The sequence below is a fragment of the Myxocyprinus asiaticus genome, chromosome 11 (genome assembly GCF_019703515.2).
Source record: "Myxocyprinus asiaticus isolate MX2 ecotype Aquarium Trade chromosome 11, UBuf_Myxa_2, whole genome shotgun sequence".
NCBI lineage: Eukaryota > Metazoa > Chordata > Actinopteri > Cypriniformes > Catostomidae > Myxocyprinus > Myxocyprinus asiaticus.
Genome location: NC_059354.1, coordinates 24913579 through 24928217, shown reverse-complemented (window position 1 = coordinate 24928217; position 14639 = coordinate 24913579). Strand labels below are relative to the sequence as shown.

General features: G+C 38.2%; 1 protein-coding gene across 1 annotated transcript in view; it reads right to left on the bottom strand.

Annotated features, from left to right (window-relative positions):
• LOC127448379 (E3 ubiquitin-protein ligase HECW2-like) overlaps positions 1–9035 on the bottom strand; it is a 36954-nt gene extending 27919 nt beyond the window's left edge. The window contains exons 1-2 of the mRNA XM_051710854.1: positions 8756–9035; positions 4930–5753 (exon numbers count right to left, since the gene is read on the bottom strand). Coding sequence (XP_051566814.1) covers positions 4930–5236 — 307 coding nt within the window. The 5' untranslated portion in view covers positions 5237–5753; positions 8756–9035. The remainder of the gene's footprint in view (positions 1–4929; positions 5754–8755) is intronic.
• Between the last annotated feature and the right edge of the window lie 5604 nt (positions 9036–14639).

The following is a 14639-nucleotide window of genomic DNA, read 5'->3' as shown; positions in this document are numbered from 1 at the left end:
TAAGACCATCAGATGACATTCGGCACTTCAGTTCTGCTTCGGCACTTTTAATAGTCCCCTCCAACTCCATGAATTCTCGTGCTTTAGATTTTTTGATGAATGAGGCATACTGTATGATCCGACCCCTAAGAACAGCCTTAAGTGCCTCCCAAGCCACAGCCACTGAGGATACTGAGGACCAGTTGGTCTCCATATAAATTTTGATTTCAGTCTTTAACATTTGTTGGAAATCAGGATTTTGCAAAAGGGAGACATTAAAGCACCAACTATATGATTTCTTTTTCTCTGTATGTGGCAACATTTCTAAACTCAATAGGGCATGATCTGAGACTAAAATGTTTCCAATTGAGCAGTCAACAACAGATGGAATAAGGGATTTAGAAATAAATAAAATGTATTCTAGAATAAATCTTATGAACTGATGAAAAAAAAATGTATAAAGCCTACCATATGGGTTCAAAAGTCGCCAGATATCTACAAGACCAAGATTTTTACACATCTTGTGAAGTGTCACTGTTGCTCTAGGGGGTTTACACACTTTTGCTTCACTATGATCAAGGATTGAGTCCATCAATAAATTAAAGTCTCCTCCCAATATTATATCATGAGGGGTGCCAACAGTTTGCAACAACCCTTCAAGATCTATAAAAAAGCCCTGATCATCAGCATTAGGTGCGTAAATATTAGCTAAAATCAACCTTTGCCCCAGAATGTCTGCCAAAACAATAATGACTCTTCCTATTTTATCTTTAATCTGTTTGAGAAATTTGAATTGTAGATGTTTATTTATCAATATAATGACCCCCCTGCTCTTACTTGAGCCAGCATTAAAGAAAACATGTCCACCCCATATCTTCCCAAATTTTTCAGCTTCCTGTGGGGAAAGATGCGTTTCTTGAAGAAACACTATATCACATTTCTTATGCTTAAGAAAAGAAATAACCTTCCTTCTTTTTATGGGGTGCCCCAACTCATTCTCATTCCATGTGGAGAGAAATAACCCATTCACATTAACATTTGACATATTGATATAATAAAAAAAATAAATTGTGTGTCAAAAGCAAGATTATACGGACCACATTTCCCATTAATGCAACAATCAAACCCCGAACTTCCTCCCGAACAAAACGAACAGAAAAAGAAAAATGTGCGCATGTACCCCGACAGCGCCAACTGGCGTCAATTCCTCCAAACTCAAAGAGTCCATGTACGCACGTGAGAACCCCCGCGACAACTTTGCCATTGGATTGCTCAAGTCCGGTGCTTCTGCACAGGTTTTGTGAGGCAAAATGACATAACAGAAAATACTCTGTAAAACAAACTCCAGCCAATAGGCAGAATAAACACAAAGGACAGATTCATTCACAAAACTGTCTTGAAGGTGTGTTCCTTCGCAAAACAAACTCCAGCTGATATAAAGCCGTTCGGTTTCCTCGGACAGACAGACAATTGTTAAGTGAGCCGGCTGTTATGAGTTCAGCAGATGATGTAATCATTCTAATGTCCCTTAAAAATACTCCACAAAAACAAACTCCCGCCAACAGGAGGTGTATGCACAAAAAACAATCAGATTCATCCACAGCTGACCCGAAGAAGTATTATTCCACAAAACAAACTCCAGCCACTAGGTGGAGCCAGCACATAAAGAAACAAAACAGGCATCCCGGTTCCTCGGATGATCAAGTGTGTATTGACCGAGTCAAATTCACGGAGGCTGCCTAAAAAAAAGTACATCATGACTCACTCAGTCCGACAACTTTATAAAAGATGTCCTTTATGTGAGCATGTAAATATTTTGCAGTCATCCATAGTGTCCATTCTCAATCTGGCCAGGAACTTCAGTGTAAAAGCGATCTTCCATCAATGCAAAGGTTTTTTGGAGTGTCATGCCACAAACAAACTCCAGTCGCCAGGCGGAGCCAACGCAGAAAGAAACAAAAATGGCGCCCAGCTTCCTCAGACAATCAAGACACTGAACAGCGAGTTAGTCCACTCACATAAGAAATGCCCAGTGGTTTACTCAGCCATAGTTTGTATGAAGGCCAGTGCCTTTTGGGGGCATAAATATACTTTGCTGCCGTCCTTGGTGTCTATTCTCAGTTTGGCCGGAAACATCAGTGCAAAAGCGATCTTCTGTTGATGTAAGAGTTTCTTACATTCCTTGAACCGATCGCGTTTCTCTCGTCGCATTCGCAAAGTCCGGGAACAAGAAAATACTGTGATTCTTCCAAGAAAGCTTTCCTTTGCTCCTTGCCTGCCGCAACACGAGATCTTTATTGGATGATCTCAGAAATCTGGCCAGTATCGGGGCCTGTCTCCCCAAGTAGATCCGCGAGCTGGGACTCTGTGAGCTCCCTCGATTTCCAGCTTATGGCCTGCCATGTCGAGCAGACTCGGGAAGAGCTCGTCCAGGAATTTCACCATATCTCTGCCCTCTTCATGCTCAGGAATTCCAACAATTCATTTGTAATTCCTTCGGTTCATATTTTCGAAATGTTCAAGTTTTCCCAAAATGTGTTCCAAGTCTATTTTGGACGCGGGCGGATCAGCAGATAATTCCCTTTCTGATAATTCCAGATAATCAATTAGTTTTTCAACTTCTGTTACTCTTGTGACCAATTCAGAAAATTTTGTTTCCATCACCGAGATGTTGGACAGTTGACGATGGATTTCATCTCCCAACGTGCCTTCCAAATCGAGTCCCCGGCTCGCAGTCCCATCAGAGGCCTCAGCTTGAACACGTAAGTGTCTTTTAATGTCTCCAGAGCCTGAGGATTTTGACTTCTTTGCCATGTTTATCTCAAAGAATAAATATGTAATTGGATATATCGAATCTCACCGGTTATAACATGAAAATAATAAAAAAAACCAGCAAAGTGCGCTGAGTTAGCCACTCACACGTCTGCTCCTCGCATGGCGTCACGTGACCCCCCGAGTGTGCATGTTTTTAACAGTTTATTGAATTCTTTGTTGACATGTTGTCTCCATATTCCTTTTTAGGTGGTGAATCACTGGCACAGGAAGGAGAATAAATCCAATTAGGAGACCAGTGCTTTATAATGGTGACAAATTTCACTAGCAATAAAGAATCATCAGTTCTTAATCACCAGGCTCCGTAAATTACATTCCACAGCATTAGTTAGCTACTTAGCAAATGTGGGGCAGATTACATTGAGGCCATTGCTGAATGTCTGCTTAGTCGTTGCAATTTACAGCCCCCTAGGGATAAGACCTTTGCACAGGTAATGAACTTCTGTAAGCCTCCAAGTCGATAGCCAATGGCTTTGCGCCCAGAAGTATCGCTTTGCTTTGGTCTTATATTTTCACATGACTGTGAGGATTGTGATCTTAGTCTTTAAGGAGGGGGACTGAAGGGCACAGAAGGTGAATGGATTTGTCTACAATCACCTACTAAACATTCACATATGGAATGTCAAGTGAAGTGTGCGCCACTAGTGGCATCAAACAGAGTCACCCCAAACTCACGCAAATGCTTGAGCCAATGTTACAATGTTGGGCAACTCAAACAAACAGAGAAATGTTTTGAAAGCACCACAGTGCCACAGAGTTAACACTTTTTTTTTTTTAAGGGAAACCAATCAAGATATGGCTTATTTATACTTGTATCGGCACATTAAAGGAATAATTCACCCAAGAATGAAAATTCTGTTACTCACCCTCATGTCATTACAAACCTGTGTGGCATCCTTTCTTAAGGGGGTCGCACACCCAATACATCTGGTGGATGACATGGCACGTTCTAAAATTTGAAACAATAGTTTTCTATGAAGGTACGCATACTGCTGCCACCGCTCGGCATCACTCAGCTATGACTCCAGAGACTTCTCAAATTTCTGCCATGCCGCGGAATGCAACTCACATAGTTTTCCATTAAATTCGACCCAAATCATTATCAAAGGACATAGATTATTTACTCTAGCCATCACTGGATGACATATTGTGAGTATGTATTTTTCATATAGCCTTCACAAATGTATTTTCAGTTACAAGTATGCATTTTTGTGGTTTGATAGATTGAATGAAACCTATTCAAGGCTACATACATAGAAATTGCTTAATAAACTTTGCCATTAGTTTGCGCAGTTACACCAGTTTAATACGCTAAACTGCAAAATCAATGTCACTTTGTTCAGTCTTGAAGACGTACAAAAACCTTCATAACTTTGTGTGTATGGTGACTATTCACAACTTTGGACTGCCACCTTCACCGCATTGACGTGTCCTGTCTTAGCCATGATGTGCCATAGCCCTTCTCGTCAGGTGTGCGACCGCCTTTATGCGTAAAACAAAAGGATTGGTATCATGTTCTGTCTTTCAATACAATGCCAGTTGAAAATGACTCACATTAAAGTTAAAAAATGAACACAAAAGTATTACAAAAGTAGTCCATGTGGCCCATGCGCCAGATTCCAAGTCTTCTGAAGCCGTTCTGTAGGTTTTAGTGAGAAACAACCCAAAACACAAGTAGGATTTCAGTGAAAACCTTGATGTCCGTTGTACGTTAATGAACGTTATGAGAGAAGCATGTTCACAGTGGCATTGTTTAGCGCTAAAGGCAATACAATACAATATAATAGTTCTCACATGAACATGCTTGCCACTGTCAACAAGCCTCTCTCATGCACTCATGACCAGATGTGAAGATTTTTACTACAAAATTATTTTGTTTTTTCTCTCACCAAAGCTTATTAAATGCCTTCATAAGACTTCTGTGGCACGAGCCGCATGGACTAATTTTATGATACTTTAGAGTCCTTTTTTAAGCTTTAAAGTGAGTTACTATCAACTGCTATCGTATTGAAAGAAGAAAAGTCTTTTAAAATTACATTAATCCTTTCAGCTGGGATAGGAGAACGTATTTTAACATGCAATATACACACACACATCAGCTTTAGCACTAACTCTTACCTATGTGGTATAGCCCAATCCAGTCTGTAGCATCCACCTCTTCCTTGATATCCCATGAGATGACCAAGTTCTGGCCCCGGCCCATGGTGAATTCTAAAGTTGATGCTGTGAGCGAGGAGCGTCCTTGAGAACTGACCAGGTCTGTATCGCTGTTTGCCCTGGGGAGTCCTATTCCAGCCTGATCAGCACCACCACGCTCAGCCAAACTCCGAAGGTTCTCTGGGCTGAGTGTGTGGCGCACATTGGGGCTTCGTCTACGAGCTGCAGACTCCCGTGTGGCCAGGTGATCCCGCCCCTGGGGCGCCATGCCTGACGCCTGGTTGGAGCGGGGCCTGGACGGGAGAACTGCTGTGGCAAGAGAGGGGCGAATGGTGGCAACTGTGTAGGATCACAGATTTGGACTGGACAGGTTTGGAGGGGGTTAGGAAAGAACCTTGATCTGATCTACAGTCTACACCTTAGATATTTTCATCACAGAAGCCAATGCTGGAGGTAAAGGGAAGTTATTGTCTGAACGTATCTGAAATGAGGAAAAGGACCAGATAGGAACTGTACTAGCCTTTCATCTGCTAGACGTTTTGACTATGGTAAAGGCCATTGACCTTAATGATTTAATAATAAGTTGTTTAATTAATCTTTAGTGAATCTAAAAGAGCTCAGGTATTTCTATTGATTAGCCAATAAGTCCAACCAGCAAACACAATCCAACTTGTATCCCCCCAACAGGACAATTTCAAAACATTCTGCCAATAAATAATAGATTGAAGATAATAGAAGACAAATATAACTTTGATTCAAATAGGCAAGCACTAAGTTTTTAGAACCTAAGAAAAAGGGTGTGAGGTGTAGAGAAAGATATGGGAAATGGAGGGGTAAGAGAGAGAGAGAGAGGAACAAAGAAAGAGAAAGGTCAGTACTTTTGTTTGACTGCATGCATTTCAAAAGTCTATAGTCAAAAAAGAACCCAAGAATCCCTGAACAAGCACCATTTGTTTGTCTTGAGTGCAGCCCTCTACAGTCAGCCTATCTACATGATACAACTATTCAGCCTCACACCAGAGGGTAATGTGTCCACCACTGCATTTGAGGAAATGTTTTCAGGAAAAATACTTCAGGTAAGTAGCTAATACTTTTATTATTTTGTTAGGTCTTGGGCTGTATGTAGACATCTTCTTTGTTATTGATTCATGTAGAGACTAATAAACTCTATTTTGTCAGTAATTTGCTATTTTTTGTCATTGCCCCCCAAATACACACTCTCATGATCACATGACAGGTCTCCAGTTTCAAAGGCAACTCAGGTAAACACAGGCCAGGTTTACTGGATATTACTTCATGAAACTCAGCAGTATCTCCTTTTCTGCAACATACCTAATTCCAGCCATCATTCTTCCTTCGTTTCAAACTACCTAAAAAATCACATTGTGGACAGTTGTGTAAATGCAGTCTCATAAAAGCGAAAACTAAACACTTACCAAATTTCTAAATACTGCTACTACTAATACAGTTACTAAACAAACCCAAAAGGCAGTGATGTGATTATTTTCTGTACAATGTATTATGGTGTATTCTAATTTTTTTGTACAATTGTAATGCAAAAAATACTATATACACACTTCTGTAAACCATATTCAAACTCTGTGCTGACTTAAATCTAATGTGTAACTTGGAAAAATGTATTCACTTATACTGCCAAACTTAAACACTAAATATAGTCAGGTGAATTCAGTGAAAGTTTCCCCAAAAAGTGTCACACTTTACCTGTATGCACCCTACCTCATGACATAATATGTGCTACAGTTATTAATGTGGATCACTGTGTGTGTGCACTGGCTGTTTGCAACATTTTGAATCAGAAATCTTACACTGCAAAATAACAATGTATTGCAAGCCTGAAAAATGCTTAAGTAAGCGTGCATGCGTGTATGATCGCATTAACAGAGGTGATGTCAGCATAGGCAGATTTCTGCAGTGTCTGCATGTGGGTGACACCTGATCTTACAGTCCATTAAATAGTAAATGAGGTCTGTTCACCTATGCATAAATGCAGTGTTTGCTGCCAGTACAGGAACCCGTCTGTGCACCAGCAGAGTTTACTGCAGTCTTTGCTTCTTGACAGAACGGGCACCTTGGGGAGCTGGCACAGAGAATGGCACAGGAACTTTGTTGTTTTAACACACACAATCCGAGCAATACACACAAACACGGTGCAAACATGCAACTTCACTCTGTCCTGCCTGCTCTGCTACTAACAGACCTTTTGTCTAGCAACTTTGCACACTTTAACTTACAAGAGCTGCCTAAAAGAAACCCTTGTGTCATATAATCTTAATTTAAAAAATGCACTATCTACGAAGATACTATAGTGTCTTCCATTACTGATATGAGGTCTGCTTCTTTCAACTCCCATCTAAAGTCCCAACTTAATCTTCACAGTTGAAGAATATGTGAAAGACTGAGAAACATTTCAGACCACTACAACACACATCAGTTTTATGTACAAGAGTCCAACGCGGGCTTTATCAGGACATGGAGAATATGTGAAATGTAAAGAATTATTATTATTTATACGATCATTGCACCAACAGCAGGAAGTATTTCTTTAAAATAATCTATTATTCTTCACTATTTAGTGCTTTTAAGTTTAGTTCATTAAATTCAGAGGACCAACCAAGGCATTAACCTAGAAAAAGGCAATAAATTAACTACAGGGGCCGGGGGGGTCTTTCGCAGATTTTCACAGAAAATGGTATAAATCACTTTCCCGCATCCTGCTTTCCCTGTATGTCAAATCTTATCTCTGTGCCCAATTAAAATGTGATTCAGCATTATGAACGTAGCATGGTGGGGGGAGGAAGGGGGCACCTACAATAGTCATAATTTACTATGGAAGGTGAATCATTCAACATTAAATAAAGTGCCTTCCTGTTTTACCTATTAAGTGTAAATCAGTACAGTTAGTCCAGCCAAGTGTCCATTTAGGATCAGGTATCTTCACCCTACACCTGCACTGAACCAATTTGGATCACTGAAGATATTCAGAGATTTTTATTGTATTTTTTATTTTTTTTAAGACCAGTTTTTAACATTGGTCCAGCTATGCAGCTGAAGAGACCCTTAAAATAAACAAATAAACAATAAATAAAAAAACGTGCAATATTTTTTATTACTCAGCAGATGTGTGTATTACGTCATTGCTCGAGCTTTTTCAAGAGCCAGTAGCATCACATGACGTTTTTTATTGTATTTATTAATATGCAGGTGAAGCCTATCTCAGAGCCGTTACTGCTTTTCTCACGACTGCAACGCTGCATGACACGCACGCATGCAGCGCTATCGGGTAACACAGGGAATTCCCTTCGTCATGCATTCACACATCATGATCTGCTGCACATCACCACCATGCTGCATTAACAAACCCCTTCATCAGCGCTTATCTGTTTATGAACCACCGAGTCAGCCCCATTAATATTACGTCTAGCAAGAGACCAGCTAAATACCTGAGCTGAAAATTAAAGTCAATCACAAGCCCAAATCACAAACACAGAACGTGCCCTAAATTTAGTATGGTTATTATTTTTGGGAACCAATTCTTAACGTTCCAGGAACGTTCTTTTTATGTTTCTTTATTTTATAACTATAAACTAACGTTCCCAGAACGTTCTGGTAACCAACAATTGTTAGCTGGAATTATAGCCTATACACTAAATCCCGCAGAATCGTAAAACAGTCTACATTATTATTATTTTTTTGTTTGTTTGTTTATTATTACGTGCATACAGCATGCATCAAAACACACAGTACATTGTGTAACAACATAGCCTACCTTGTGCGCATCAACGTGATGGGTCCATGGACACCGACAAAATCCGCGGCGTAAAAGGTGAATAATATGTCGCGCTGCGACAATTTTATCACGATTTCCTCAGTTGCGGATGGCTTGGAGGCGCATATTTATCGAAGGGCCTCTTCTTCCATTGAAACGAGATTTTTGTCGCTTCCTCGAGCCAGAAATCACGACTGAGGAATTGACGGGATAGTTCCCTTCTTCACAGGTTGACAGAGCTATCGCATCCTGGATACGATGGTCATTTCGCCAGGTTCAAATCTTACGCTTCTGGCAGCTGGTGAAATTACACTAGAGAACGATGTTTGGCTCCCCGTGGACGTGACCACCCGGTTCGGTCCGTCTTCGTCTCACTCCCCGCAGCGCGGTGGTAATAAACGCGTTATAGCGCGCTCCAGTGCGGACCCGCGGCATCAGTATTTGAGCTTTAACAAAACTCCAGCTGGATGCAGTGTGAGGATGAGTGCGGGTGGTGCCTAGCTGTTGGGGAATAGATCCGTCCTGCAAACACAGTGGGTGTGTGAGAAATAAAAGAGTAAATGTTACAAACTACAGTCACTGGTGGGCTATATGACATGCATTATCAGCAGTCTTAGCCCAGATCATGTTTTTTTTTTTTTTTTTTTTTTTTTTAAGTGCTTTATCAATCCTCATTTTATTTTCAGGGATTGAAAAGTAGTTTAATGCCGTCAAAGATATAGGAGTAAATTGTCTGTTATATATTTCGTTACATAGGTCTGTTATTTCAAAGTACCTACACTTTGTTGACACACTCAAAAAAATCATAAAATTTCAACAACTTGAATAATCTTTTAAGAAATTATATATATATATATATATATATATATATATATATATATATATATATATATATATATATCACACACACACACACATACATACATGCATACATACACGCACACACACACACATTTATTTAATTTGTTAAAAAATTACATATTTCAATTTGATGGAATTTTGTTATGATATTAAAATGCATAAATGTTAAAAATAGGCTGCATGATCCCCTTTTCTGACTAACACACATTCATAGATTATACTCTGATGAAGAGACAGCAGGAATACATTGCTTTACTGCAAAAGCGTAACCTAGCAATTTCCACATTAGAATGCATGAACATGAGTCATCTGTACAGGAATAGTAAAAAAATAATAAAAAAAAAAACCCTGCCATTATTTACTCACACTCATGTTGTTCTAAACCAGCTGTTATTGTTCCATGGAACTCTAAAAGGATACATTTTGAAAAATCTTCATTCAGGCATTCTCCATTCAAAAGCTATGCTTCCATCCAAGTTGCACATTTAATTTATGTGGAAAACCATAATTGCAAAAACAATGTAAAAATAAGGCCATGAATTTTATGTTCATTTTGGAAATTTTATTCACATCTTGGTGTTTCAATCAACCAGTTTATATACGATATCCAAAAATGTGTATAAAAATACATAGATGAATACATAGAAAAATACCCAGCTAATGACAGTTCATAGTGACCACATCTGTTAAGGTACATAAAAAGCCCCAGAATCTATTCAAGAAATTTCAAGAACTGTCTGTTTATATATTGTAGGCCTACAATATATAAAATTTTAACAAATTTCATCATTTAAAATGATTGTATTTTAATAAAAACTTATTTAGAATAATCTGAAGTCATTTTAAGTCCCCCTCAGAAGTTTCCTGAGACCCCCTAGTGGGCCACGGCCCCCTGGTTGAAAACCACTGCCATAATACTATAGTCCATATGACTCGTGCACTACATCCTGACATATGATTACTTTGTGTATGGAACAGACTGAAATTTAAGTCATTAAATTAAGTCATTGGATAATATTAATAAAGATAATATTATCTTTGAGTTGTAACCTCTAGTAACACCTAACAATCTTTAGCAACTGTTTTTTTTTCAGTGTAGCGCCATCTGTCTTTTAACAAAGATGACTGAACACTTTAACAACTAGTTTTTATCAGTTGAATCCCAGTCAAACGGTGTTCTGGCAACTACAGTGGCCAAATCTCAGCAGGACTAATAGCCATCTGCTAGGATAAGGAAGAAAAAGTGAAGCATTTACATCGGGTGTAAAGTGTCTAATCAGCACACATTACAATGGAATTGGCATGCTTGGGGAATTCTACTAGGCATCACATAATACCCTAAACAAAGCTTGAATTTGAGATTTAGTAGCTGAATCTGTTCTATTGTACTGTACACTGTTCGGTTCAAGTTTTTACACAGTATGCTTTGTTGAGTAAGAAATGAGAAACAACTCCAAGTAAACAGTTTTATTGGAACAGCAGTAGTGCTCACAAATTGCACATATTTTTTTGAGTAAAACAATACTACTCTAAATGTCAAGATATAAAAACAATGAAAGCCACTGACTCCACAACACATTTTAAACCTGAGAAAGTTCACTTCGTAATATCACCATATACAAAGCTCAGAGACAAAGAGGCAATTGCCTTGTTTTCCTGAACTTTAACCATTTAATTGCAAAGCAAGTGCACAACACTTCTGACACATTCTAGCATATCTGTATACTTAATAATAAGTGATGCTTATGTCTGCAGCATGAGCTGCCCTAATCACCACGTTAAAACAATGATCACAAATAAATCACAGTGGAGCTGCGGTTTGGCTAGACTGGTACATGCCAGTGATGTTAATTCAGCCTGACTGCAGAAAGAAGTGCTAATACATTAGCAGACCTGTGCTTATAGACAGTGCTTCCACACAGATCAGTACAAAAGAACCATTTACACTCTTACAGGTCAGTATAGTTACTGTACATGAGTGAAATATGAACATTACAAAAGCACCACAAACCAAGCAAAACTGCACTATGATCACACTTTTATCGATTTCTACATCTCCTAGTAAACAATTTGAAGTAAAACTTGAATGTAATGCAAAGTGTTTAAGCAATGTACAACAACTGATTAATTCCTTGAACAAAATTTACATTACAGCACATGTAATAAAGTGACAATCTACTCATTAAACATGTTGCCTCCTAACAATATACAGTAGATTGTTATAATACATGAATGATTAATTCTGTGTTTTCTTAAACCTCTCCATTATAAATAACAGATTAATCAAAACAGCAGTGCCATTCACTGTAAGAGCAACTAAGTTAAAGCACAACAGCATTTAGGTTCATGAGGCAGTGAGCTGCATTCTATAAAAACAGTCAAAACAGTCACAGCTAAAATTTAAGCCAGTCTCATGCCTACCCCAAAAGCAAAGAAAATACTGAATTTGTTTCTCATAGAGAACATGACTGGAACGTTCAGTCATATTTGTTCTGGGGCTTTCGATCCCTCTTTGCCTGAAGACTGATTTGGCCAAAGGTTTGATCGAGGTTTTAAGCTTGATATACCTTTGCATTCTGCTCCTGCTAACACACATCATTAACAGCTATAGCTAGCTAGTAAACTTCAGTGGATTTTTGAAAATCAGTTTTTAGTTCTGGCATTTTTATAAAACTGCATTTCGGAGAGGTCCAACTGCAATAGATAAACTATTATTATTTCCATGTTTCAAATTTTCCATGCAATTCAGCAGGACCCACACTAACATCAGAACAAACATTGCTGTCATTGCTGCAGGGGTGATGAACTGCTGTTGTATCTGTTTGGCTTTATTACAGATGGAGACTGTAATCATTACATGACCAGTACAGACCTGATACTAGATCAGCACTTCTGCATTGAGACAATCAAATCCTGGCCTCAAAATATTGTGGCACATCACAGTGAACACCAATAAAAACAGTCACTATCATTTTGAGAAAAATAAGCAGCATTTCTCAAACGTTCACCACAAAAACAGCACAACTTTAGAAAACAAAAAAACAACAGACATTCATGCTCATTTTCAAAAGATCTTAAAATACACACGCATGTGCACATACTCAGGTACAATCACAGTACAGATGACACACTTTTTTTTTTTTTTGGTGAACTACATCCTGTGAGTGGAGGACATCCAAAAATCTCTTACATTTGATCTGATTTAAATATCAGACTGCCGAGATGTGCTGGTTAAACTGACAAACATGGCCCAAAACCCATCTGTCCTCACTGACAAACAGGTTCAATTGTGAATGGGTATCAGAGAGACAGAGGCATATTACAAGAAAGGCACCATTCCTTAATTTGATTCAGGATGACAAAATATAATGTTAAATAAGCTCATTTCATCAGGCTGTCAAGTAAACAATCCCCGAATCAAACTATCAGCTGTCATGAGCAGATGGATGCTGCTGAGCAATTTATGAGGAACACAGATGGACCATTAACAGCATCCATCAAACATTACAGTAAAAATACAACTAATTTTACTCAATACGGACAAGTTGACAGAGCTGTGCAGACAGCATTGATCTCATGGCTACTGTGACTCTGGAAGTGATTGTAATAATTGGCCTCTATGAGACTGCACTATTACCATAAACACAACTGTGATGTCTTTTTAAACACCACAAATTGTGCACTTTGATGCTGATATAAAAATCATAATGCTTGTCATCCAATTCTGTGACCGACATTTGCCAAATTAATTTTAACATCACTAAATGGAATTTTATGTTGAAACTTGCCTTACAATTTCAGCTAAATGCAACAGGGGTGTTTGTATAGGAACTGATCTGTCTAACACAGAGATACTCAAGCACCTACAGGCATTAAACGTGCCTTCAGAGCCAAATAGTTTAAGGCAGAAATGACAGATCAAGGATAAAATAGGTAGAGTGATGTAGTCATGCTCACACACAGACAGACATGCCAATTGCAATAAAGCCTTATTTTTATTTTTTATTTTATTATTTTTTTAAAGGGGAATGTTCTGGTTTCAATACAAGTTAAGCTCAATTGACGGCATTTGTGGCATAAAGTTGATAACCACAAAAAATAATTTATCCTTTATATATAAAAAATACAAAAATAAAATAAAAAAAAATCTAGGTTATAATGGAGGACAATATTTGGAGGGTTTAAAAAGGCAGAAATGTGAAGCTTATAATTTTAAAAGCACTTACATTAATTCTTTAGTTAAAACTTGTTTATTGTTTGATCTTTAACGTTGTTTAAATTGTGTTTTTATGGGATTATAGGGTTGTCGCCATGGCCACGAAGTTGTAAGATTGGATACAACTGTGCATAAAAAAGGTTAGTAAGCAATTTAAATCACACTTAAATCATGTTAACATTCATATTGTTTACATCTTGTGGCTATACTTTTGAAACAGTGAGTGTTTTAACATTTACAGATTAAAAAAAAAGGGGACTAGTCAAAATAAATGTCTGTGGTAATCAACATTATGCCACAAATACGGTTGATTGAGCTTAACTCATATGGAACCTGCAATAATCTTCTAAAGCTGTTATTTAACCCTTAAAGTCAACATGAGATGGCTTTCGCAACCCATTACAAAATGTGATGCATTTCTGAGTAAAACGGAATATTCAACAGGGCCAAAAAAATTGGGTGGGAATTGATTTTATACATTAAGAACTAATTGAATCATGAAAAGTGGGTGTTTTATACGAGAAAGGAGCCAGACCTAAAGTCGGGTTTCCAGTCAAATGTGAAGAACTACTTCCCTCTTAAAACATCACTGGCACCCATTTAGGGATGCTGAAGTAGGTCAAGTTCACCTTTTCATCTCAGCATATCCCAAATGTTTTTTCAAATTTATAATTTTGTGATATCACTGCAACAACCGGTCACATAAGGTTGACTGGAATTAAAGGAACAGTTCACCCAAAAATGAAAATTCTCTCATAATTTACTCACCCTCATATCATCTGAGATGTGTATGACTTTCTTGTACAG